Below are 27,844 nucleotides of genomic sequence, written 5' to 3' on the forward strand. Positions count from 1 at the left end.
TTTTCCATATCAAAGTTTATTGCTGACATGCATGTAGAGATTTGATGAAGTACAAAAATATGTCTTTTATACAAACTTTTTTTTCATCTCTGTACAATTAGCCAGGTTTTTGTATTAGGTGCTCATATCCAACAAAGCAGCTTACAACAAATCCTGCTGGTTTTCAACCATTTTTTACCACCACATCATACACCATCTATTTTCCAGTTGTAATATTCAGCAAATCAAATACATCGTTAAACTGACAGATATTTCCAATATTTTTGAATTATAGTAAAAATGAAAACTTAAGTTGAATGTTCATTAAATGAAAAATCAGTTGTATTATGAAAAACATTAGGTTTTTCTGTAAGACTCAAATTTCCAATTCTCCCTGGTTGGTTGATTTCAGGCAATTATAATTGTGGGACCACCTTGAAAGTAAAAAATAAAAATCATGCAAAATCACATTTTACAAAGAGCTCAAGATCATGCTTCGTATGGTGCTTTCAGTCCACAGAAAATCTATGAAGGGGACAACTTTCATAGACAACTGGGACAAGTCCAACAGCCAAATGTGAACACTATCTTGATAATGCTTCAGATAATACATTACTATCAAGGGTCTTACCTAATAAACCTGCATATTTATATCCAATAGTGGGTTATGGTCACCCTCAAGTAAGACGGGATCACAAATTTGCCTTCAACTTCAGCAAGGGCTGTGGAGTTCACAAAATATCCTTTTCTCATGAACTACTGACACACTATCAACTACAATACTGCTTTATACCCAGAAATTCACATTGAGGTGGGAAAAAAGCTAACATCTCATTACATGTATCTATTTATTTTTCTCAAAAGGTGGTGGCTAGCATTGCATCTAATGCATGTCTATATATAATTTGTGTTAAAGCAGGGCTGTTCAAGAGTGTGCAATGTTACAAAACATTCAGATGAAGATATGATTTCCTGTCATGTTGAATTTGGAATCATGTCAGTTCTATTCATCACATTCCTATCTGCAACATATCACCTTACTGAATGTACCCCTGATCAGAGCTGGTATCGTTCCACTAGATGGAAGCTCTACTGGTGTTGTCGCTGTAATGATGGTATTATATTTACATACTGACCAAAAGTCTGGTATGGGGCGATAAACAGTTGGCCTGGTCCCAGATCTGTTTGTGCTGGTCATTGTCAAGGAAACAGGAGTTGGCAAGTCTGCACAAACAGAACTGGGATCCGGGTAATAAACAGATCACTACCATAAATCATCATAATGCACGATTATTTGTGTAAAAAATAGAACTATGCAGAGTCAGTCTCATTATTAGTGTAGCTTAAATCGACCACAAGTGTGTGGCAATGGTAAAATAAAATATAAAAAGAGATCTTTAATGAACATGGCTGATGGAGAAAAAACTGCAATGGCAGCTCAAGTTTGAATGTTTGGAGAAACAAATGAAACCAGAACACTTCTTGCTTAAAGCTAAAAATGGAAAATGGATTTGATGCCTGAAAATGGACAGTGAATAAATAACAAAATTAACATACATGAAATTGAGGAAAAAGACAATTTACAATGAAATAGGACAAAACTGACTCAAGTTTCTACTCGTGATCAATTTGGATATAAATAGGGTGAAGGTCTAAGCAATGCAAATACTCATAAAGATGGGCAAGCTTATGTGAACAGATGACTAATATTGTTCACGAGTTAGTAGCTTAGCAACATTGGCAGCTATTTTTTTACAAACTTTGCTAACAAATGACAACATTGCCATCTGTCTAAAGTAAATTTGCCGACATAATGGCAAACATTTTTCGTACTAAATATCTTCCTACTTTAGCAATGTCATCGTATTTCAAGGACACTAGTGTACTTTAGACGAAACAGCCGTTAGCGTCTGTGCAGAATGATTGGATTGATCACGACGTTTGTCACCACTACGGCACCGCCAGCAGAGGGAGGCTTGAGAATGTGCACAACGCGACAGACAACCTCACTGTTGAGTTTCTCTATGAAATATTACACTATTCAATTATCACTATCAACACCATAGTAAGTCTTTCATGCTCAGCTACTACATTATAACTTACAACAGCTAAAAGGGAGAGCTACTATGATCATCACGGTTTCGTTTGATTTTAAACTTGGCTACGCACTAGAGCATTCATGACTAAGACCGGGGCAAAATGAGGGATGCCCATCTTTCATAGCGGACACATGCAGTCCAGACAGTCTTAGAAAAGCCTGTATGTTCTCAGTGTGTGCGAGCAACTGAGGCAGGCAAGATAAACAGATTTGGAAGGATGGTTAGTTTAAGGATCTGCACTGACTCACCGGGCTTCAATAACGTGGCTCTAGTCGGCACCTACCACTGAAAAGGCTCTGGCTTAGTCTAATACACCCCTGGCCCGAATCACACTTATCTACACAATGACAATCACTGGCATTACCATTCATTCAAATTCATGCCCAATACCTGTCTCACAATAATGATGTCACAGGATAAACCGGGAAGTTGAATACCTGGAAGTTGTTCAGTGGTGAACGTGGGGGAGGTATCATTTCCTTGGCTAACAATCAGTTAAGACGCGCCATGATTTCACCACCCCCCAAAAATGATAGTGTCCACGTCGTGATTATTAACCAAAGATGCCAATTAGAAGAGCATTAACGGAAGAGGATCAACATTAAACATCTAATAAACGTCGCCCCATCCAGCTCTTCCAGGTACTTGACACCTAAATGCAAAAAAAAATGGGGGTGAGAGCAAAAGCAAGAAAACAATATCATCTGCTAGAGTTAAAGACAGAAGTAGTCGATTTGGCCACCCTTTGATAGTTAGCATTTTCAATGTAGAATAGATAGAAGGGTAAAATGCTACTTATTAGTCATTAGGAAAAAAGCTTATTCATATCCCACATTCCAAACCATTATGCACCAAAACATAGTAATGCTTTCTGTCTACGGTGACAACACTACCCCGACAATTCCTTGTTTTCCGAGAATGGTGGACATGGTTTAAAATCCACACAAAAAAATAAAAGTAAAGATTGAGAGAGGTAGATTTGAAGTCTTCAGCTTAGAGACGGGACTAGTCCAGATAATTTTGGTTATGAGGAAACTAAAGAGAGTGAATTACATCCATGATCAAGTGATCTTAGTTTGGAGAGTTGAGGAGAGGGAGGTTAGAGGAAGGTTGCTACATGGTCCTTCTGGCCCTGTATTGCTCAGGGTTTTCAAGAATAAATGGGGGTAGGTAGGAGGGCGATGACCAGGTCTCAGCAGAGAGAAACAAATGGTGGGGGGGGGGGGGTTCCATGTCCAAACACACATGCGTGTCTGGTATCCCCCTGGCCTGTACGAGTCCATATGTGCCCATAGCTGGCTGGCTGGCTGAGTCCATATGTGCCCATAGGTGGCTGGCTGGCTGAGTCCATATGTGCCCATAGCTGGCTGGCTGGCTGAGTCCATATGTGCCCATAGCTGGCTGGCTGGCTGAGTCCATATGTGCCCATAGCTGGCTGAGTCCATATGTGCCCATAGCTGGCTGGCTGGCTGAGTCCATATGTGCCCATAGCTGGCTGAGTCCATATGTGCCCATAGCTGGCTGGCTGAGTCCATATGTGCCCATAGCTGGCTGGCTGGGTCCATATGTGCCCATAGCTGGCTGGCTGGCTGAGTCCATATGTGCCCATAGCTGGCTGGCTGGCTGGGTCCATATGTGCCCATAGCTGGCTGGCTGGCTGGGTCCATATGTGCCCATAGCTGGCTGGCTGGGTCCATATGTGCCCATAACTGGCTGGCTGAGTCCATATGTGCCCATAGCTGGCTGGCTGAGTCCATATGTGCCCATAGCTGGCTGGCTGAGTCCATATGTGCCCATAGCTGGCTGGCTGAGTCCATATGTGCCCATAGCTGGCTGGCTGAGTCCATATGTGCCCATAGCTGGCTGGCTGAGTCCATATGTGCCCATAGCTGGCTGGCTGAGTCCATATGTGCCCATAGCTGGCTGGCTGAGTCCATATGTGCCCATAGCTAGCTGGCTGGCTGAGGGTACAGTGGGAGCCTTTGGTTGAGATCTTCAGATTCTCCAGCCATGTCATTCCTGTGCACACCACCGACACCCAGACTTGAAGTGTGAAACCCATCTGCTCCCACTCCACCTACCTAACTCTCCACAGCTAGGGATCCCTCTACCCAAGGGAGGGTCGGGCTAAGCTCCCATAGATACTAGTTTCAGGGTACCTTCCCGACCCAACCCTTGTCCCCCACCCCACTTGTCCCCCAGAGGGCAAGGTGATGGGTGAAGGGGCTACTTCCGGAGGAAGCGCTGGGCCAGGATGGCTGCGTCCAGAGGGCTGACGGGTGTGGCATCGTGGCCCAGGCGCCGCACGGGCGGGATGGAGCTGAACTGGCGCTTGGCGAGGAAACTGGCCTTGGCCTCGTGAATAGTGTTCTTCTCCTCGGCCAGCAGCAGCTGCTGGCGCATGTAGTTCTCAAACTCGTACTGTGACGACTCCTCCGTCATTTTCACCTGGGATAGAGAGACAAATGCTTATTAGTTAGTTACACACTGGGTCGTGTTCATCAGGGCAGTGGTTTTCAAAACTCTTCAGTGACCCCCAGACATTTTACAATTTTGTTATTGATTAGTTTAATCAGGTGTACTAGATCTGGTATAGCTCAAACACATGGAATGGCTGGGTGTCCCTGAGGAGAGGTTTGAAAACCCCTGCATTAGAGGACATGGAAAATGTCTTAAGACATTCCAACAGGTTGGACCAGGTCTACCAAGTCCAGGTAGTCCCTTCCCAGTTTGTTAGTCGTCTTCTGTTTGGTGCCCACTGAACACGACCCTGCTGTTACACAGAGATACTGTTACACAATAAACACAAGTTAGAGAGCCTGGTTAATGATCAAGAGATCAGCATCCTTGTCAAAACAGAGCTGATTAACTTACGCCACCATCCTCATCGACGGGGCTGTAGTGGAGCAGGTTGAGAGCTTCCAGTTCCTTGGTGTCCATGTCACCAACAAACTAACATGGCCCTCTATACCAGGCGGTGTCAGAGGAAGGCCCTAAATTGTCAAAGACTCCAGCCACCCTAGTCATAGACTGTTCTCTCTGCTACCGCAAGGCAAGCGGTACCGGAGCACTAAGTCTAGGTCCAAGAGGCTTCTAAACATCATCTACCCCCAAGCCATAAGACTTCTTTATTAGAACATCTAATCAAATGGTTACCCAGACTATTACACTGGTGCTACTCTGTTATTATCTATGCATAGTCACTTTAACTCTACCTACATGTACATATTACCTCAACTAACCGGTGTCCCCGCACCGGTGCCAACTGTATATAGCCTAGCTATTGTTATTTTACAACTGCCCTTTTAATTATTTGTTACTTTTATTTATTATTATATATTTAAAAAATGTCTGCATTGTTGGTTAGGGCTTGTAAGCATTTCACTGTAAGGTATACCTGCTGTATTCGGCACGTGTGACAAATAAAATTCGATTGTGATTTGAAAATACAGCTTTATGACTGAGAATGTTTGTCAAGCCACACCTGAACACACTTTTGTATTTCTTACAACACCTTTAGATTTAAAAAGACTGGATTCAAATGTGATGAAAGTGCTTGCCTCATGGTGGCACTGAGAGAACAAACACCAAGGCACCAGTCAGTAAGGGAGGAGCATTTGGCTCTGTTCCCCAGAAGGCTTTGGGTGAGCTGAAGTTCTGAGGATTAGCCATGCACTAATGCTAAAGGTTGAAGGAGGGTCAGGGGGTTGTTGACCACAGGGATCTCACCTCCTGGAGATGCTCTGGGTGGCTGACCTGGTCATCGATGTCCGGTACAACCTGAAGAGGACCAGTCAAAGAGGATACCGACTGCCTACAAAGCACACACACAAAAGACAGTTTATCGACACAGCAAGGGTTGACTGGTGATTCTATTGTGCAGCGTTTAAATTAACCTATTACGCTATGTTGCACCAAAATAAACATCTTGATGGCATTATAGATGATATTCTCACACCAGATGAGAGTATATTGTTAAGTACTTTTTCAACCACAAACCACTACTGCCAATATTTACAGTTCTCTCCCTGTCCACCAGGAGGCCGTGACTCACCATGAGGCAATAATGCCGCTGAGAGACTCCAGGACCTCGGCAGCGGTCAGCCTCTGCTGGGGGTCTAGCACCAGCAGCTTCCGTATAAGACCCACAGTGTTCTCCGACACACGCCCGTCCCTGAGGGGAGAGGGAGGAAAAGGAAGAAAGAGAGGGAAAAGGGGGGAAGGGTTATATTTATAGTCTTCAGTTCCAGAAGGAGAAACTGTTGAATAATACATAGGAGGAACCAACAAACGCATGGTCCTCTGTAGCTCAGTTGGTATAGCGTAGCGTTTGCAACGCCAGTATAGTGGGTTCGAATTCCCAGGACCAACTGTACGTAAAATGTCACTTTGGATAAAAGCATCTGCTAAATGGCATATATTACTATTAGTTCAGAACTTTTACGCAAGTCTGCCAAAGTCCTTGAGTAGACCAACTGTCATAAGCATCATTGCAGCGTCTTCCAATTCACACCAACGCAGTATAAAAAGGGTCCTTGAGCAATGCCTGTGTGGCGCTGTATGGAATGGAAGGTGTCGTATGACATGTAGCACGCAACACTGTATGGGGGTGCATGGAACAATAATGCTTGTGTGGTTTTGTATGGGATGTGGTACTTCATTGGGGGGGGGGGGTTGTATGTTGACCTACTCTGGGATGGAGTACTCTGCAGCCTTGATCTTGCGGAATAGCTCCTGAGGTATGCTGTCGTAGAAGGGGAACTGGCCGTAGAGCATGGTGAACAGCACCACGCCAAGGGCCCACATGTCACTGGGCTTTCCGTGGTATGGCCGGCCTGCAAAGGAAGACGCTGGATTAATTTAAAATGTTTCACGAGCTCGGTCTCTTTTCAATTGGCGACAGCCTACATGAGATTACTGTTCTGAACAACAACAAAAACATTTTTTTGTCAAACGGCAGCCAAGCATCGACAATATTGACACGAGAATAAGACCCTTGATATTTATTGGAAAGGAGCATCAAGCACATTATACACTTTCACCATCCTGTGAAGTTAATCATTTATTTCATCTGTAGCCTAATAAACTGCATGCTTTTGCGTGCAGTCATTGTGGGAAGTCAGTGGGACCAAACAACATCGTCGCCTGAGTCCAAGTTATCAATATGTTATTATATTAATGAGCATAAAATAATTTCAACCAGCATCTCACATAATTAATTTTCCTGACAATTTAAAAAAAAATGTATTTTTTGTTTTGTCGACAATTGGAAAGTTTACCGTTTCCATCAGGCCTGTTGTCAGACACAAAGTGTCACATGTTCTTACATAAAAAGTTTGGATGGAAACCTGGTTAATGTTTGACGTTTTGCAACTGAGAAAATGACGCTTCCTTAAAAACATGTTTTGCATATAGGCTTACATATCATGTAACAGTATGGTGCATGTACATACATGCACCAGTACAATCACACTCGAATCTTAATTCAACCACAAACATCGTTTGTTGTTACTCCTCAACCCACTATCCTCCTCTAAAACCATACGTAATACCCAGAATATCTCATCATCAACCACATAACGAATGATTAACCAATGGAACACAAACAGAAGACAATGTGACTACCACTCTCCAACTGCAGGTCTAGGCTTATCTTTCCCCAAAAAATTCCCAACCACATCTGGCAATACCATACCGCCATTATTCTTAAACCTATGAAACAGTAAAAGCATGATGAGTCAGAAGCCAGTGATGGTAAGGGAGGAGCAATGAGCATGGTGCTCTGCTTTAAGAGCAGAGGCAAGTGTTGTTATAAAGAGGTGGCGGCAGTTGCTTCCCTCCCTCCGCCCATGGGGCAATAAAGGTAATGCAGTTGACACACACACACAAACACACACAGGGGGGAGGGATTTGGAGTAGTTTCCCTCTCGGTGAGTCATCAGTGTGACTCACTAGTGGTCAGTTTCATTGTTCTGTTTTCAACTTGTCAATGTTCCGCTCATATATGCCGAGGTTATTGTGTTTTAATGGAGAGAGGGAAGCAAACACCAGACAAATCTGCTCTTTTCACACATTTCCCGCCAATTGTGTCTAGACCGAAGGGCTGAGAATAACTTTGCAAATGGTTAGAACCTCAGTGTATGCATGACGTTCCTGCACAAACTACCGAGTGATGGAATATTGTGTGCTGTCTCTGCAGCAAGCGATTAAACTAAATAGCAAAATGTAGCACAGTATACATATTTGCAATAAAAACCAAACAAATCAACAACACATACCATAATACATGGCTTATCACGAGAGAACATCATGCAACAGATGATCAAGTCAATAAATGAAAAAAAAAAAAAAAAGCCTGGAGATACTTTCAGCCACTGTCAGCCTGCACTAAATGTTCCAAATTTGCAAAATAGGCGGTGTTGCCTAATAACCGGAAAAACCAACAGCGGACTGCCAAACATTACGCAAGCCTCCTGACTGACTCGCAGATTCCCAGCTCGACCCAGATTAAACTAGAATGACCCTTATTTTCAACCGAACAGTAAAATATATAACAGGAGCTTATCAGTCAAACCACATTACAAAAATAACATGTGAATTACCCTTGGAAATCAATAGGCCTACGTGATTTGCATCCTCTCGTTACATAAAGTAAGCATGGAAATATGAAAGTTTCAATTGGAACTGTTATGCGATTGTGTTTGGCAGTCAGTCAGTAGCATTCGTGACAGACTTACAGAGAACTTCCTTCTCCTTTCCCCTTCACATGCCATCTGTGTGTGTGTGTGTGTGTGTGTGTGTGTCCTCTCACCACTCAGTACGTCAGGACTGATGTAGGCTGGACTTCCTCGCTGGTCCTTCAGCAGGTCGTCCTCACTCACCAGGTGCTTGCCCAGGCAGAAGTTGGTGATGGTAATCCGATGAGTTCTAGGGTACAGAGACACCAACACACAGCAGGGTCATATTCAGTAGATGAATGAAACAGTATGCCCTAATGCAGGTATTCCCAAACAGGAGTACAAGTACCCGCAATGCCGTCAAGGGCACGCCAAATAAAAATATGATTCACATTTTATATTTTTTTATAAACAAAAATAAAAAAATTCCCTTCACATTTTCAAACAGTCCATTTAAACAGCCTGAATAGCATCGTTTCACTGTCCAAAATAAAACCATCTAGTATTCAGCGAAATAACAATGTCAAAAACATGTAGTCTAGTCAAATAATTAACATCCTATCACATTAAAACAGTCACTCTCTCGCAGGAATTCCACTAACAGTCCGTATGTAGCCAAACGTAGCTGCTGTTCATTCTGTTTGCGAAAATTTATAAAATGGTAAAAAAATAAAAATAAAAAAAAATGTAAGGCCCGCGTCCACCAGCTCTAATGGTAGTACTGCTACTACAAGCAGTATTACACCTGTCGACAACAAGTTGTTCTGCTTCCATGAGCACATCCAATGCTAGCATCAGTAATTCTACATTTGTTGTTAGCCCAGCTAGCATGGACACCGACAGTTGCGAATCTGATGTAGCCGAGCTGCATCAATTCCTCCACCGAACAGACAGGGACGTTGGACCATTAAAAAGGCGCAAATATGAGAACTACATTGATTTGGGGTTCACTTATATTGGGAGTAGTGCCCTTCCTCAGCCACAGTGTGACTGTACAGTATACGCAAAAGTACTCTCACAACATGAAACATTCACTCGTGCGCAGACATTTAGAAACAAAACAACCATTTGAAAAATAAGCCCTGGGAGTTTGGATTGGATTCTCAGCCCTCACTGCCTGTATTTAGTTTTCATGCTACAGACTGTGGAAAATGATTTAAGACTCTCCAAAAACCCAATATTGCAGGTATGTGCATCCTTTCAAGCACACCCTTCTCATTAACCTGTGGCGAGTCATTCACAATTTGGCTTACAATGACGGCAAAAAAAACAACATTTTAGAGTGCCTTGACCCTGGTGCTAGAGGGGGTAGGCAGCTGGAGGTTGAATGTTTGAAGGGGTAGAGGACTATAAGTTTAGGAACCACTGCCCTTATATGACCCAGGAAACCACTTCACTTCCTGATTGTTAAAGTTTGCCTCATCATCACACAAAAAAATAAGTGTTAGGTAGGCCTGGGAGACAAAGGGTGCTTCATGAAATAATTCAACAGATGCTGGCTGAGTTCACTCACTGCTTAATTTGACCATCACAGTTATGACCATAGCATTATGGACTCTTTTGCATCATCTTAAAAGAAACCTAAGGAAGTTTAAAAGAAACAAGACAATACGACCACCACCACCAGTTGAAGGGACAACTCCAAACCAGGAGGACAGTGATAACTCCAGACAGACAGTCTGGCGCTCAAGCACCGTTGCTAGGGTAAACTCCAGACAGTCTGGCGCTCAAGCACTGTTGCTAGGGACATCATATTGGTTTCTGTGGAAACATCATAGGCCTATCAGATGTTTGCATGAGTCATCGTAGATAAACTGTTTGTGTGTGTGTGTGTGTGTGTGTGTGTGTGTGTGTGTGTGTGGGGGGGGGGGGGGGGGGGGGGCATGCAGGGTTTAATGGTAGGCCTTCATACAGTATCTGTTCTTTCCAGAACATGGAGAGAGAGGAAATTTAAAAAAGGCTACACTGACAAACATGTGAGTCAACCTGTGGTTTGGGATAATTATCTCGATGACTAATCCTGCATGCCATAGGGTTGACGAATGTGTATGCAAAGCACATAAGGAAAAGTGCACACACAGGCTTAAGTCCACCCACACACGCAAGCACGCACAGGCTACACAATCACAACTGCAATTTAGCACCATGGTCTACTCAAGATCATGGTCTCACCCACATCCCGTTTCTCCAAGGACCGAGGTCAATGCAGCTTCCCCTATTCTCTCTCACTTGCACACTGTATGCAGTTCACACTCTGCTCACTAAGACAGAAGGCCACATTTGGGCTAAGGTTAATTGCTGTGAAGAAAATGCCACATTGTAAAAACATTTTTGAAGAGGAAACCTTTGTCTACAGTCTACCATCTGAGGCTGTTCAAAATGATTTGTGAAAATGAGCCGTCTATAATGAATTCACAATGACAGGAGGTGACGCTTGAAGGGCTCTCGATAAAGCTACTTTATGAAGGGGGCCTTTCTTTTGCCTGCATGCATCACACAACTGCGGTTGCTATTCTTACTCTGTATCCTCTCCATGAATGAGATAGCGTGTTCGCCTCGTGAGAGGGACCCTTAGGACTGGAGGGACCAAAAGAACCACACCGTCTCCACTTTCTGGTCATGTGATCCCAGGAGACAGGAAACCAGAAACCTCCACATCCCCAGTGACTCCCCCCCATCCTGCCCAAAATAACTTGACTGATGGGAAAGGGGTTGAATATGGCATCCGTTGGCTCCACACGAAGCTCAACAAATTGCACAAAAAAATAAAATAAATAAATTCAGCAAGTGTCCCTCAATTGAAGCCATATTTGAGATTTAATTTTCAGAAAAACAGAACAGTTGTGAGGTCAAGGACTTCTCTCAAACATTTTGGGGATTTACCTGTGCATGACTTTTGTCCCATCAAACACAATTTACATTATAAAAAAAGTCAACTTCGCTTTCCAGTTTTAAACACAGATGGACTTCGAAAATCTACTAAAAGATGTTCCTATTTTTGTAACGTTGCTTTTTTACTTATTTGTGAACCCGGCACCATCAACCAAACCCTTTTAAAAATTTGATTTGCAAAGTTTATTTCCAGCATAAGCAAATTCCTGACAATGAAACTGCACACTGAGCTTTGCAGGACGGGGAGAAGTTGGTGGAGGGAAGAAGATTGTACAGGTGTAAACTGATCTTCAGCACAGTCAGTGGGAATATATGCAGAGATGTTGATGTCATCGTCAAGTGTCAGCTGACTGACTGCATACTGACAAACAAGCACTATTCGCAACTCAGTCTAAAGACTGTGCAGAGACGGGCGAGAGAGAGAGAGATGACCTGACAAGTGCAGCCTCTAGATTCTAGTTTGCAATCAACCAAACATCTTACAAGCCTAAAGTACACCCGCAATGTAACAGTTCATTTAAAAATTACTAGCCTACAAAACACCAGCTATTTAAAATAACTTGCTGGCAAGATACAATAACAGCCTCATTCCATCCATCCATTTCAAGCAGATAAATTACCTGAACTGCATTTCCTGATGGAAACAGGAAATGCAGGTACATTAAATGTTGGCATGCAATTTGTTTGTTCGACAAGGTTGGTTCTTTTTTGTGTCTAAAATGTATTATGCGAGAAATGCCAGCTTTTACGCACAAATATTTATATGATAGCAATCATATCGATGTAAACTTGGATTCACACGATGATAGGCTATGTTGTGTCGTCCTACCACTAGGACTGGGGAAAGCATGGAGTTTATTAGGCAACAGCTGAAATAAGTTATTAACTTCACAGGGTGGTAAAAGTGCACAGTGATCCAAGATCAAATAGGAGGTGCTTACATTTGTCCTGTTTCACACATGTACAAGTGTCTGGTGTAAAATGGTTTGTCGCATATCCCAAATCTGGGTGAGGCCTTCCTCCATACATCTCTATCCATCCAGCCCCCATACTGTATGCATGCACACTCAGCGAGGACACGTGAAACACGCAGAGCAAAGGCGAAATACAAAAAAGGAAGACAATGACAAGGAATGGAAGAAAGGAATCGTGAAAAACAGAAAAAGGAGTAACGAGCAGAGTGTGTGAGAAAAAAAACGCTTCTGACAGACAGAGGGAGGGAAAGTAAATAGAGGGCTGGGTGTGTGTGTGTGTGAGAGAGAGAGTGAGTGAGTGAGAGACGTGTGTGTCCATGGTGAGTCAGCCCTGAGCTATGGAAGGCCTTTGGCAGGCCTCTCCTTTTGTCTCCAGCTGGGACAGTGTTCCACTCGTCTGCTCTGTTCAGCAGCCCCACCGGCCAGAACAAAACACTTCGTTTCATCACCACTACAGCTGCCGAATTGGTGCTCACTAGGGATGCACGATTAATATAAAATTGCGATATTGACATCCAAGTCGCAAGAGGCTGCGATATCGTTCTAGATTCACTATAGATGGGTTAGCTGACAACGTCACGAAAACGATGTGCATGCCTCCATAGTGCAGAAGTCAGCGTGTTGTTGAAATTCTGGATGGCCAGATTGCTAGAAAGAATAAGAAACGGCCATGTGGGGAATCGTAAGTGGCTTGTTTCATCTTGTTTTGGAGGTGTTTTGACTGATTTCATGTTAATGCAAATATGGTAAAAAATAAAAAATAATCACTAGCTAGCTAACCAATAACTAACAATGTATTTGAGAGACAATTGCTCATGGTGCAAATGTTAATAAACAGATGAAATATAGCTTACATGTTGTCATTCCTAAGCCAACCCCTTCTATTCCCCCCTCCTTAGTTGCGCACGCCTTTATTTTGTTGCTAAACAACCAACCAATCTATGCATGCATTGACTGAACAGAAAGCTCTCAACAGATTTGTCCAAACATGAACGATGTAGCTATTCACTTATATAAAAATCCACATTCTATTATTCATTTGTGTAACTTGCTCTCTGCAAAACACTAGTTTGTTGGTCTTACCAAGCTGCTGAATTTAGCTAACTCCAAATCTTGCTAGCAAACTTTTGCTCTAATACAGCTTGATACCAGTGGGAGTAGATCAGCATTGGTTATACAACAGCTTGTTCTTAAAATCAGAGAGGAAAATATAAAGATTATTAAATTCTTTGTGAATGTACCTATTGAAATCTAATTAGGGTCCCATGGGAAACCCTGACCAACACTTTGGTTCCTACTGTCATACCAACTCCTCCCCTTTTCCCATTAGTTTCATACCAAACAAAACTGCATTCCAAGTGCCCACTGTATTCCAACCACATAAATAGTATGGTCATTCTAAATTGTGTGATGCCAACAGCAGAGCCAAGTGTTTTGATCTATACAGCTCAAATAAAATAGCAATATATGGTACAAAAATTGCACTTTGATTTTTTTGCAGCGCTCACCATTACGGGCACAGGCCGGCTCAGTTCCCAGTGTGTACAGCAGTGTTTCCCAGTCCTGGTCCTGAGGATCCAAAAGGTTGACCACTTTTGTTTTGGCTTAATTCAACAAATCATCAAGCCTTAAATTGACCCGGATTGAGATGCACTGCTGCACAGTATGTTCGTGTGTAATGGGGGGGAAAGAGAAAGAGAAGGAATTGAGGTAGTAAACACTTCCTTGCAGTGGCTAATATGATTTTAGGTGATGTATGGGCACTAGTATTTAGATATGAATGTATATACATGAATGAAACCCATTTAGACCCATGAATATGCCACATTCTCAATTGTTTAATAGTCTACACATAGACATACTATGAGCACATGGAGCCAAGAGGAGGAATTGAAAAAGCCTGCACTCTGTTGATCAGTTACAAAACAGTCACTAGCATACTCCTACATTTCATGGGCCCAAGATAACAGCTAAAAACACATTCACTGTAAAAAAAAAAAAGAAAAAAAGAAAGAAACCTGTGTCTTTAAAAACATACAACAAAAATAAAGAAATCCAGCAGGGTTTTGAGAGGCTCTGGGTGCACAATAAGGCTGGGATTTGACAGGGACCTCACAATACGATATTTAGGTGCCGATACGATATGTATTGCGAGTCAATACAGCGATTTTATTGTGATTCAATGCTCCAAACATATTTGCTACAGAGGGACAAGCGAGAGGATGAGTAAACAAGTTCTGATCAGCCATGGAAATAAGTGCTGAAAATAAATAGTCTCCCTATTCACAAAAAGGAGAACTAGCTATGAAGGAAAAATGATTCAGTTTTGGTGCAGGTACAGCAAACTAGCAAGAAAACAATATTGCCACGGTCAAAATGATACAATTACTGTCAAATATTTTGATATGGAAAGGGGGTTCAACTGAAATGTGTCTTCGATATGCAACTATTGATTTGTTCCCAGATCACTAGTGCACAACCCCCCACCGTCCTCACTAGCATGCACTCCGTTCACACACACACTCCGCGCATATGTGCCCCGATCACACAAGGCATTCAAAAGTTAAAAAAAATAATAATAAAATAAAATAAAATTCTCTTCTACATGTATTTGTTGTTGCAGAAATGCCTTTTTGAAAATGTGAACTTTCTTAATAAGAAACTTGTACGTAACCTGTAAAATCACAAAGCGTTTTCGCCCTGGAGAAAATACAGAATATTGCCTAGCCATGATTGGTTGAGATAAAGGTTGTGGGTCATTCCCAAGAAAGAGCAATTCTGTCACTCGAGGCTTCCCTGTCACATGGCACGTCCTCTCTGCTACCGCAGATATTTGTAAACTCCTTTGGATTAACTCATTTTCATCAATGACATGCAAAGTGTAGCTACAGCTTTAAATAACAGAGTGGTCCTGAATACAGCTGCTGGTCTCGACACAGCTCTTTCTTCTGTGGCAAAAGTCTACTTTAAAACAGAGTGGGAAGGATATATATATGTATTTTTTTATGTCTGTCATGAATCATATTCTAACAGTTAAAACCAAGAGTTAGTCTCAACTGTATAAAAAAAGTAATTTACATTGTTAGCTAGCTAGACAGTTGCATACAGGTAACGTAATAGGCGGCTAGCTAGCTGAGATGGCCAGTTGCATTCTGCAGTTAGTTGATTGCTGATGTGCAAAGCCATGACGATAATATGCGTGTCAGTTTATTATGTTTAACTAGCTAGCTACCGAAAATAGCCACTGTGGTGCGAATGCTAATCGACTAGCAAGCTAATCAAACCCCAAGTTAAGTGACAGGGACACATTAAATGGCTAAATAACTAGCTATCTACACATGTTCAACTAGCTTAATACTAGCCTCGTTTAGAATTCGAGAGTGAAATAGTTACTCGTCTCTAACGTGTAGGCTCAGCATTCCCGAATAGTCCCATTAAAAAGTCAGAATGATGAACAAACTTTATTTCAATTTACTTTACCGGTTGTCCACCGATGTTGTCCCTATGTCAGAGGGATATTTGATGCAAAATATCCACAGGGAAGTGTTATCAACCCAACCTTTAGTATGCTGTCTGTATTTCCAGTTGTTATTTTCAAAACCGATGCAATTCGCACATGAAACACAAACACATCCAGCTGATTGTGAGGGAACGTGTCAAGAGGACAACATTCCGGGTCACATTTGGTTATTATTTGGTAAATAGCCCACCCATTTTCACCTACCTCATCCCCATACTGTTTTTATTTATTTATTTTTCTGCTCTTTTGCACACCAATATCTCTACCTGTACATAACCATCTGATCATTTATCACTCCAGTGTTAATCTGCATAATTGTAATTATTTGCCTACCTTCTCATGCCTTTTGCACACAATGTATATATAGACTCCCCTTTTTTCTACTGTGTTATTGACTTGTTAATTGTTTACTCCATGTGTAACTCTGTGTTGTCTGTTCACACTGCTATGCCTTATCTTGGCCAGGTCGCAGTTGCAAATGAGAACTTGTTCTCAACTAGCCTACCTGGTTAAATAAAGGTGAAATAAAAAAAATAAAAAAATATTGTTTACATAGTGTATCGCGTCAAGAGATTGAAAATGCAAGTAACAGAAACTACCGGCACAGCAAAAAGTCAAACTCCTATCAACAGCATATACAACCGGTAAAAGTGTAAATATAATTTCATTCAACATTCTGGCTTGTAGAGAATTGCATTGTTTTTTAGGGCGACTTCAGTCAGACAAAAAAATCCATGGATTAACCATGGTAAGTCTGTTTAGGCAAGATGAATATCAGCCTACTGCTAATTGTCTTGTAATGTCTGCAATGCCATTGTTTGGCTGGAAGCCGGTTGTGTGTGTATAGGGCATTTTAGTAACAGGCTATAGGAGGTGAATTAATTCTTTTTTTTTTTTTACCTATTGTTCTGGAATTTGTCTTTCAGCAGTGTAAGGAGACGAACAAGCAGCACTTCAGGTATTTTTTCTTTGTACTTGATCTTATTGCTTGGGGTTCAAAGAATGTTATTGCTGGTATGCAAGGTTTTAATGCCTCATCTATTTGTGCCTGCCTTTATCCTTTACAGCTTAAAATTGTCTGGAGCCTGGTGTTGTGGCCACGGAGCTTTCACTCTGATGGAACTAGGTTTCCGCTGCTGCGCAACAATGATGTCCTTCCTCCCAGAGATGAGCAAGCATCCCCTGGACTGGACACAACCAGGCAAAACATATTTTTGAGAAGATCAGGACTTTTGCAATGAAAAGGCCATAGACAAATACACGTCCTGCTCCAAAGAGCAAGACATAAATTTGTTCAGTTTGTTCATAACATAACTTGAAAAAAAGTCACTCAAACGATCTCATGATAAAAGCCTAGATACTGTTTTACCTAAGCCCTTGTGTTAAGTTCTCTAATTTTAGGCTACTACCTTTAGCACTTGGAAGTTAATAAAGTATTTTAATCTTGAAATATTTTCAGTCACGTGTTGACGTGAATTCTTGGTTGGGCCTTAAGGCTTAACGGGTGTAAAACAAAACAGCACTGTAGTTCAATGTAGTTCAATGTGAAAGTTTTTTTTAATTACAACAATAGGCAATTTAATACTGTTAATGGTTTGCCTAATTAGGAAACTTGGTGAGATAATGTACAGAGAATTCATTTGGCAATTCGGTGAAAGTATTCCTTTTCTAAATATATGTTTTCCAAGGATTAATGTGGAGCACGTGAAGAATCGCAGCTAAATGTTTGAATGCCCTTCTCCTAAAGGGGATATGTTTACTTCTCCAACTACAGTGTATGATGTACCATTTTGAATCCCAGAGTCTGTACTTTTATTCAATGTAAAACACAACCTCAGATTTTGGGACATAAGACCGAAAGGGGGGGGGGGGGTTGGTAAGGGGGCTTTATGGATAAGGAACTGGCTGCATTCTGCAGGGTCTATTAGATCCCGGCAGCACAACACTGTGACCTGATGTGCACTCGAGCCAGAGTTCCAACCATGTGCGGTTCCACCCCCCCTCTCTTCCAGAGAGAACAAAGTAAGAGGGCACGTTCTTCGCACCCTCTTTTTCCTCGCTAGGTTCCCATCACTGCCTTCCAAAACCCGACCACAGGGAATGAGTCACTGACTCGTACGTGAGAGGGGGGGGGGGGGGAATGTAGAGAGCAAGAGAAAGAAAGAGGGGTGAAGGGGGACTGGGCTGGGATATCTCGCTCTTCCTTGAGGCTGCGAGGACTTGACCCTGCTCGGGTTGAAGGCCAGTTGCACACTGGATGGGGCATCTCGCATGGCTGAACCAAATATGAAAGTGTGACTGAGTCCTTACCGTTTGTTCAGCACCATGTTTCCAAGCTTCAGGTCTCGGTGCACAATGTTTTTCTGCAGGGTGAAAGAGGTAGAGACAGATCAGATATGTCACTATCAGACTGCTGTTGAATGAAGCACTGGTACAAAAGCAACTCAAGTCAATGCTGTTACTGCTCTATAGGAGCGGTTTAGCTTGGATGATGACTCATCGAAGGGGCTACATAACAAAAATGTAACAACATTTTGACTTGTCTGAACATGCCCAAGACTTAAGTTGGAGACCGTAAAGAAAACACACTTACATAATACATCTTTCAAAAACAAATTGTCAAAGCTATGCGTCATCTTGGCTCTCAATGACTATACAGTCAAGTCAGTGACCAATTACTTGATCATGAAGGTCAGCCTGTGAAGGCAATAGGCACTGACCTGATAATCTGATCTACAAATCATTAAACTTCCAAAACAACTGGCCATCAGATAATGAAAAGTCTGCGAAATCTGCAAAGTACATAGCAGACTGAACCCTAGTCAAGAAGCAGATGGAACGTTCAAAACAGCTACATTGTAGTCGGACTGAGTTGAATCACTGATCTACAAATCCCCTCACATTCCAAATAATTAGGCATACGCATTGTGATCATGATTAGCGATTCTGCGTCTCATCTTCCTCAAACTGATCCCCTCGAACGTGCTGTACGTGTTTTGTTGGTCGGTCTCACCTTGTGCAGGGCCTCCACCACGCGCACCACGTCGTAGAAGATGACGATGGCCTCGCGCTCGCTCAGCCGCTTCTCCTTGATGACGTAGTGCTGCAGGTTGATGAGGTCCGCAGTCTTGTCGCTGAAGTCGTGCGCACAGAGGCAGTCCAGCACCAGGCAGATCCGCTTCTTCAGTCGGCGCACCTTGCCATTGTTGGCCTCCGGGTCCTCCACAATCTCGTACGCCCGGTCCTAAAGTGGACAGGGAAGAGAGCGGGTTGGTTAGGGTGATTAGAGAGGAGACTGTATCCTTTATCTGTGCGTGTTACAATCTGTTGATATGGGTAGTGTTCAGTAAGCACAAAACAAAAAGCCACGAAACAGAATAAAATGTTGTCCAATAAAACGTTGGTTTTCTATTGCAAAACATTTTGCTACGGTGTGCCATGAACAATATAACTCTGAGGCATCTCTTTAGAAGCATGTAAGAAATAATATGGATTCTGACAAAAGACATGACAATTGAACGGCATCCAAATCGTATGTGTCATAAGCCATCACCTCTTCCATTGCCGAGTGAAATTCCACTCTGGCTTCAATCAGCTATGAGAGAGAGAGAGAGAACAGTGGAGGAGGAGATGACAGGGCTCAGTAATGTGTACAACCATCCCATCTCCAATGTGAATAGAACAGTCTGGGGGGGGGGGGGGTTTAGATGAAAAACAAAGGTCATTCTTCTCTATTCACCTCAGAGCGAACCACTGTCCCCGTCCCCAATGGTATTGGTTTGTCCAGATTTAAATGGCTGGGCCTCTAAAGGCTTTCTGAGACAAATCATTATTAACTGGTCCGCTTGGAGGCGGAACTATAATAAACCAATCAATACCGTTGTTGAAGCCTTGAATGAATCACGCCGCAGCCTCACGGCTCAATGTAGCTATTTTAGTAAGAGCGTGTTGAGGAATAGGGTTGTGAAAGAGAGGCGACAGATGGAACAATAACAAAGTTATAAAGATATGGGAAGGGCGGGAGGGCTGAGTCACTGTGAGAGTGGATGGCTGGGAAAGTGAATGCTAGAAAAAAAAAAGTGTTTCAATATCTCTACAGAAGTATCTCTAAGCTCCACTGGACTTGGATCGTGCAGTGCGGTTGGTAGGGAGGGGGTGCGAATAGAATGTTTTTCCCTGAAGGGGTGTCTTTGGGTCGTTGGTAGAAAATTATGCAAGTCTCTCATCAGAAAGAATAATGTACAATCACAGTAATTCAGTACAGGTCTGTGAAGTTCTCAACATTGAAAGACATTACAATTGGCTGCAGCGGCAAGCGATGTAACTGAAAGTCTGTGGTGCACCAAGTAAACTTGCTATTTACCTGGAACAGGCCATGGTGGTGCACCACTCCATCCTGGTTATGGAGCAGCGAGAGGAGGGAGTACTCGGTGTGCAGCAGCATCTTCCCCTGCCTCTCCTCCTGGGTCTCCCCGGTCGCGTCTCCCCGCTCCTCCAGCGTCAGGATCTACAACAGAAAGCAGCAGCAAGGTCGTGTTCATTAGGAACTAAAAGGAAGAAAACTGACTGAAACAGGGAGGGTCTACCTAGAATTGTCCAATAAGAAACACTTGGTTTTTGGTTTCCCATTGCAAAACATCTTACTACTGTGTCCCCTAATGAATTTGACCCCGAGGTCACGAGCACAGACGCTCTGGGACTGGGGAGAAATCCCTGAACAATGAACCACATGAAGTCGTCACCCCACAACAATGCCTAAAGTACCATAACAGCTGACCCCAGCAGCTGATCTAGGCCTTGGGAAAGAACTTAGGAAGAGGGGGTTAAGAGCCAGAGGGGACAAAACAGGCCTGCATATTTGGCACATCAAATCAAATTTTATTTGTCACATGTGCCAAATACAACAGGTGTTTCACCTTACAGTGAAACTCTTACTTACAAGCCCTTAAACAACAATGCAGTTAAGAAAACTTTTTTTTAATGATAATTAAGTATTTACTAAAATAAACAAATGTTTTTTCATGCTGGTTTAATTTTATCCAGCGCAAAAACACGTCCCTACATACTACGGTCAACACACTCAGGAGGCAGGCCACTTTCTCGCTCCTCCTCCTAAAACACCTTGTGTGTAAAACAGATTATTGGATTGCCCCAATAAACAAATTGCCTCTACAGTTTGTCTTCCGCCCAAGCACGAGCAGGCTGCTGCACTCAAATAGGGCCGTAAAGAAATAACTCAACACTAACAAAGATGTCTGTTTAGGAAGGTCAAAGTTTCAAAAGGCTATTGGGACACTGTAGCTAACTAGCTATTGTTTGAAGACACTAATTAGTCTCCACCAAACAGTGAAAATAAATCATTCAAAAGAAACAGTCTGTGTGTCCACTCACCTTTAGCTGGTAGAAGTCATCCGTCCCATCCTTCCTGGCCAGACACTGCACTATGCTTGGCACGGGCGAGTTCCCCAAACGAGGCCCTGTAAGGAAGAAGTGGCAACAGCTGCATGACCAAAAGGTAAGGAGTGTGTGTCCTAATGCAAACCATTAGGAGGCATGCAAACTTCAACCCCCTGCTAACATAACATTCTTTTACACGTCATCTAGCAGACAGCAGGAGAACTTATGCTAACGTTTAACAAAGTTAAGTTGACATTTTCTGAAAAGATTGAAGAAACATCAACTTTGCTTAATAGATTCTGAGCCATCTACCCAATGTTAAAAATTCTTCACATTCTTGCCTCAAGCTAACTGAATCCCCCCCACCTCTTTCCTAGTTTCCTGCGCACACAGTTGTAAGAGGCCAACCGTTCCCCTTTTCTGCCCCTGCGTAAACCCCATCTCTTACCCAGGACAAAGGGACCTGCCCTCTTGGCGTTGCTTCCAGCAATTCCAGGACAGAGGAGCTTGCTGGCCCTGCCCGAGGTCTCTCCGGCCCCCCTCTCCAATGAGCGCCGCTTAGACATGCTGGAGCTCTGCAGGAAGAACACAGAGACAAAAAGCTAATCAGATAACATCAGATCAAGGTAGGCACATTAAGTGGTGTTGGGACAGAAATGTGACCATAGGGAAGCAAAACTCTCAAACTGATACGGTCTTGATGTTCTTCCAGGCCACTAGAAAAAAATACATCTTGAGTTGCATAATTCCAACACTAAGATTCTGACCAAAATTCTGTCAATGTGTCATACAGTAGAAAATATGTTAGTTCTCAATCATCCCTGAAACTGCATGACTATACCTGGGTCTCTCCAGAAGTTCTCTATTGACTTGGCTAATGCAGCAGACGGTCTTGTGGTATGAGAGAGGAGGGTTTAATCCCGCCCAACCACGATAGAAAACCGCTCCCACAAGTTTACTAACACAGTGTGAATGGCTAGCCATTATAGGTTCATTCAGATGTCGTCTCTGGTGAGAGAGATGACACCTCAGCTTTAAATCCTCACAATGTGGCAAGCAAACAAAACATCCATGTACTGACATTGAATGACAAATGCCTCGATGCAGAACGCAGTAGGATTACTGCAACATCAAATCCTGCAAGGGTGGAATTCTGGTGAAATGCTAAAGATGGCAAAACATGTAATAGGGCTAGGCTGAATGCTATTTTGTGCATACATGCTTTTTCATTTTATCCTTTGCAATTACTTTCTGAAAATCCTGCTGTAGCTCTTTCACACAAGCGGTGTGAAAGGAAGACACGGAAAATTGTTAGACTCCAGCCACCCAAGCTATAGATTGTTCTCTCTGCTTCCACACAGCAAGTGGTACCGGTGCATCAAGTCTGACACCAACAGGATCCTGAACAGCTTCTATACCCAAGCCACAAGACTGCTAAATAGCTAACAGAATGGCTACGAGGACTGACTGGGTTAACCCTTTTATTTTTGCACTGTCTATACACACACCCACAGGACTCTCCAACATACATATTTATACTGACACCACACACATGCACTCAGCATTTATGCTGCTGCTACTCTGTTACTGATATATCCTGATTGGAACTGACTCTATATAGCTTCTCTCTATGACATTTTTAGTACTACATTGATAACTGCATTGTTGGTTTGGAGCTTGCAAGAAAGGCATTTCACTATACTAGTGCACGTGACATTAAAACTTGAAACTTAATCTGCACTGGTTTGCGGTTCTCTAAATCTGTGGCCTAGGCTATGTGGTGAGTTATAATCATTGACAGTAAAAGGATACGACTTCCTCTCAGAAGACAGTTTCCCATAAAAGGTTGGGCTCATAGCTTTTTTCATGACAGAAAAATAAATACCAACCCTACCATTTCCGATAAGGTACTAAAGGCACATGCCAGGGGAACCTGTGTGTGACACATCGTGACATCTATTTACAGTAACATACCTACCTCTATAGGACCTACGGTATTCTATCTTTGAGAGGTATTTGCTTTTTTGCTGCCTGTCTAAAATGAGTTCCTAAGTGATAAAACACGCACTGGTTCCCATAACAGGAAAGTAATGCTAAGAACCAACTGTGGGGGGGGGGGGGGGGGGGGGGTGAATCACTCAGTTCAGTCACCCCAGGGTTATCATGGAGTAGGTTTAGTAAAAAACGCTAAAATGTCAGAGGAATGACACCAATAAGAGTGCAAACTGACATGTTCTAGAGTGTAAAAAGGAGGCATCGTTTCAGAGTGAAAACAATGTGCGACTTCCTGTAGTGAAACTGCAGCACAAAGGTGATAGGTCAATGTGTCTAAAGACAGGATTGTGGTGACAGTAGATCTTTAGTGGACACATGCCAGTACAAGTTCAACCCAACTACAGATGTTCCAGAGCGAGAAGAATCGGGCTGATCAAAGTGGGAGCATAGAGGGCAATAACAATTCATTTGAATTACCTGCATGAGTAGACATTGGAAACTGACACACACCCAAAAAACTCAATGCATTACTGGCAAAACTAGTCAAAATGCTCACACATTAGCCAACACAGCAAAGCCACGGAAAGCAAGACATCTTTCCATTTTGAAACTGTTCCACCATGGGCCACAGTTTGGCTCCGGTGAGGACAGGACAGTTTGCAGCAGTCAAAGTGGGCCTACACAAATTCTCACTTCTATGAGGATTTCTTCAGATACCAAAGAGCAGACTGTCGTAATCATGTCTTTCACCATCTCAACCAGTCATCAATCACCCAGGGAGGCTTATGAACAGTGCTTTTCATGACTCCCAGTCACATGTGCAACTGTAGGAGAGCAGCATATTATATCAATCAACATACCATTTATTTACACGAGTCGGCTAAACTAAATGTTAGCCATTGCAATTTGCAAAGATGGAATGGTACACAGGGTATGCTGCTAAAATGACTGTCCAACAAGAACTATTATTAACTGAATCAGAGCCGACAGGTTGTGATGTGCATTTCCACAAGAGCACTGTACTGCCCTAAAACCATTTGACAAAACAATTACCTTACTGTAACGCATGCACCTTAGGCTTGCCTGAAATGGGCAGCTCACAACATGACTTCAGATTAGTTTGGCATTTGATGAATGTAAGCCAACTACCAATAGTTCAAGAACCAAAAGGTCAAACCACCCGAAGAAAGCACAATGATATTCAGCGCAAGATGCAGTTTTATCTGATGCTGACTGTACTGAGAGAGAGTAGGAACATAGCCTACTGAATCATATCAGACACAAGGCACCAGAGAGAATCTCCCACGCTGAACATGCGCTCTTTAAATAGCTAGAGAGAGCACACACGGCCACCATAGATGACTGGAGATCCACTCACGTCCTATTATAGCAGCATGAATCAAGCATTTCACACCGTGCTCTGTTGCAAAATAAAATAATTCGCTAAAGCACTAGCTAAAGAAGCCATCTCTAAATAAATCTAATAGAACCAAATATCATTTTTACACGTTCATACCTGGAACCTAGGCTATATCCTGATAAATAATTGAAAAATAATAGTCCAAGCTATCACAATGTTGTCAGAGGAGATGATTCATACAAATCACGTGTGGTCGATGTTGAACAAAGGATTTCTTGACTTGAGGTTGCACAAGTCAATCACCCTCTAACTATATTGGACATCATGATAAATATACCTAGCTAGCTCGTAATGGGCATGTTGATGTACCTGGATGAAACCTCAACTGCCTTCTGCGCGCTTATGGTTTACCTATCATCTTGCAGCTGGCTGCCTATTGTTACATTTTGAATGCACTTGGCCATACAAGGTCACCAAAAAATAACTAGAGACATAGGAACGACGACAGCATGTTGCAAGGGGGTGTCAGTTGCAACATTGTATCAGGCGATCATTTGAAACGAATGAAAAGGAGCACGCATCGCAGGGATGCAATCCCCCAAGTGTAGTGTACACGACCCCCTTTTGACTCCTACAACGGACACGAGTGCCAACAATCACCATTTGTCCACAAGCCATTGAGTCATCCTGATCTTGTGTCATGACTTGAGTAAAATCTAACTAGGTACCATTTATAGTACCGACTGACCGACAACCCACGAGCGTTTACAAACGAGCCCCACGCCCGAACGCAATGTTGTGGCAAAATAAGTTCTCAAAACGAATACAAATGAGTAAAACACAGCGCATATACAGTGCATGGGAACAGTGGTTGTTAATTACAAAATAATGTACGATACTCGGCGTCAGCGAAACTATGTTAGGTAGCCTAACTAACGTTAGCTAAATCTGCTAAATTCCATTCGGCACGAGCAACCCAAAGCTAGCCCGAATTACAACAATGCACACCGTTCACACATCGGAACGACCCCAATGACAAATGTGCATGTATGTGTGTTAATTCACATTTTCGGTTTTCAATTTACCCATTGTCTGCTAAAAAAAAAAAATACACATTGTGCAGAACGGGGAGTCCATTTAAACAAAGTACATGCTAGCTACTACTAACGTTCGCCACCTCGCTCACTCAGGTCTTTTTTTCTTTAACAACTTACCTCGAGCTGAAAACGCCGAGGAAAGTCTGCGTTGTAATGCTACAGCATGGACATTTCTTTAAAAGTATTTGTTCGGTGCATACGCAGTTTGTCGCCCCCAACCAAAGGAGACCGTATATGGAGGGTTGATATCGCGCAATGTTTGTTTTAGCCACTATTACCGAAATGACCACTCGGGAACAGCTTCCATTCGTCAGCTTTCTGATCGCATCTTTCCATAGCAGCGCCACCTGACAACGGAAATGACGCAAATTGCATGACTGACAGACTTGCCCGGCCAATAAAAATAAAAACATAATTTGATTTAGTAGTGTTGTCTAGCAGATGCAACTGATTGATTGAGCGTCTGATGAAATGTGTTTGATAATATTGCTAGGAATGACATGACGTTGAGCAGTGGTTCAGTGTTCAACTATGTGTCAAATTCAAATTCGATATAGTTTCAAAATGCACACATGGTTTCACAACTTTGTTTTACACAAATGAAAAAGTAAATTGTGAGCTAGGAGGCAAATATTGTATCCATTCATAACTAATCAGTGGCAACAAAAAAGTCCAGCATTACACTCCATTCACATGCTGTGATATCTCGGTGCCTTAGTGGAATTCTAACCTTATATCCTTGATTGCTAACAATTCCTCCATTCATGAGAAAGGATCTAGCAAGGGAGAGGAATGTCCCTTGAGAATGGAATAGGCTACAATAACTTTATACTCATTTCATTATCCTCATCTCTACTCAGATGGATAGCATGCTTTTGGTTTAACTCCCAAACATATCTACACCTTCATTGTAATCCATGCCTATCGTACGTATCGTACATAATGTACGAGATAATTTGAGTATTACACAATTATACATACAGTACATGTATTTGATTGATTAGCAATCTTAGAAGCATAAATGATAGGTGTAGATCCACTCTGAAAAAAGAGTAGTTCCATGTGTCTGAAATGTGCTCCCTTTCCTCCCTGACCTGTTATGCTAACATTTCCTTTGGCCCCCAAAAAATGAATCCTTTCTACAAGCAGATCCTCCCATGCTGATCCAAATTTAGCATCCCTCTTTTGGAACAATAATCCCTCCCCCACCTACTAGTTTCGATCCAGTGGGTGGGTATAGGGGGATATAAAGGGCACAAAGTGATTTGGGCTGCACTAGTCTTCGTGTGTTGACTCAGCACAGCGTATGCCCCTGGCCACATGAAACACTTGTCAGCCTGTGTGGTTAACAGTGTCCAGCCCACAGCTTTTGATGAGGAAACTGTGAATCATACCAAAGGTGAGCTTAGAGGTAGAGAGGGACATACCATGTCATTCTAGTGTTCTATTGAATTATGTGGGAAGTCACCCAGCCTTGTAATAGTCTGCAATTTGCATCCATGGATATTGCACATTCTCTCTTTACATGCTTTAATTAAAACATGAAACATAATGAATGATTGGTTTAGGAATATAATGTATATTTTTCTTGGTTTGTTTGTTATTTAACCCTTGTTTAAGAAAATAATCAGACTGAGAACACAGGAACAACCTGGAGATGAGTAGCAGAGGAGAGGGAGTGCTTCAGTGACTTTGTTTTCCAAAGAAACCATGCCCTTGGGTAAGGCTGACGTCTCTCTCTCTCCCCAGCAGACTGTAAGGAAGGCCTCACCTGAATCCCCCACCCTCAGGTCCATTCAGCACAGCCATGTCTCAGCATGTTTTGACTGCTTGGTATGCACTGATCTTGTGTCG

At 42.6% G+C, this 27,844-nt stretch overlaps 1 protein-coding gene across 1 annotated transcript; it reads right to left on the reverse strand.

Moving 5' to 3' along the window:
* Positions 1–26,348, reverse strand: LOC110489088 (serine/threonine-protein kinase 40). The gene is made up of 11 exons (XM_021561660.2): positions 26,108–26,348; positions 21,987–22,113; positions 21,533–21,618; positions 20,505–20,648; positions 19,155–19,385; positions 18,452–18,504; positions 8,890–9,005; positions 6,769–6,913; positions 6,133–6,252; positions 5,808–5,892; positions 1–4,526 (listed from the first exon to the last, which is right to left on the reverse strand). The coding sequence occupies exons 2-11, from the start codon at positions 22,102–22,104 to the stop codon at positions 4,305–4,307; spliced, it is 1,320 nt and encodes a 439-aa protein (XP_021417335.1). The 5' UTR covers positions 22,105–22,113; positions 26,108–26,348; the 3' UTR covers positions 1–4,304.
* Positions 26,349–27,844: the final 1,496 nt, after the last annotated feature.

This window comes from Oncorhynchus mykiss, chromosome 2 (assembly GCF_013265735.2).
Source record: "Oncorhynchus mykiss isolate Arlee chromosome 2, USDA_OmykA_1.1, whole genome shotgun sequence".
NCBI lineage: Eukaryota > Metazoa > Chordata > Actinopteri > Salmoniformes > Salmonidae > Oncorhynchus > Oncorhynchus mykiss.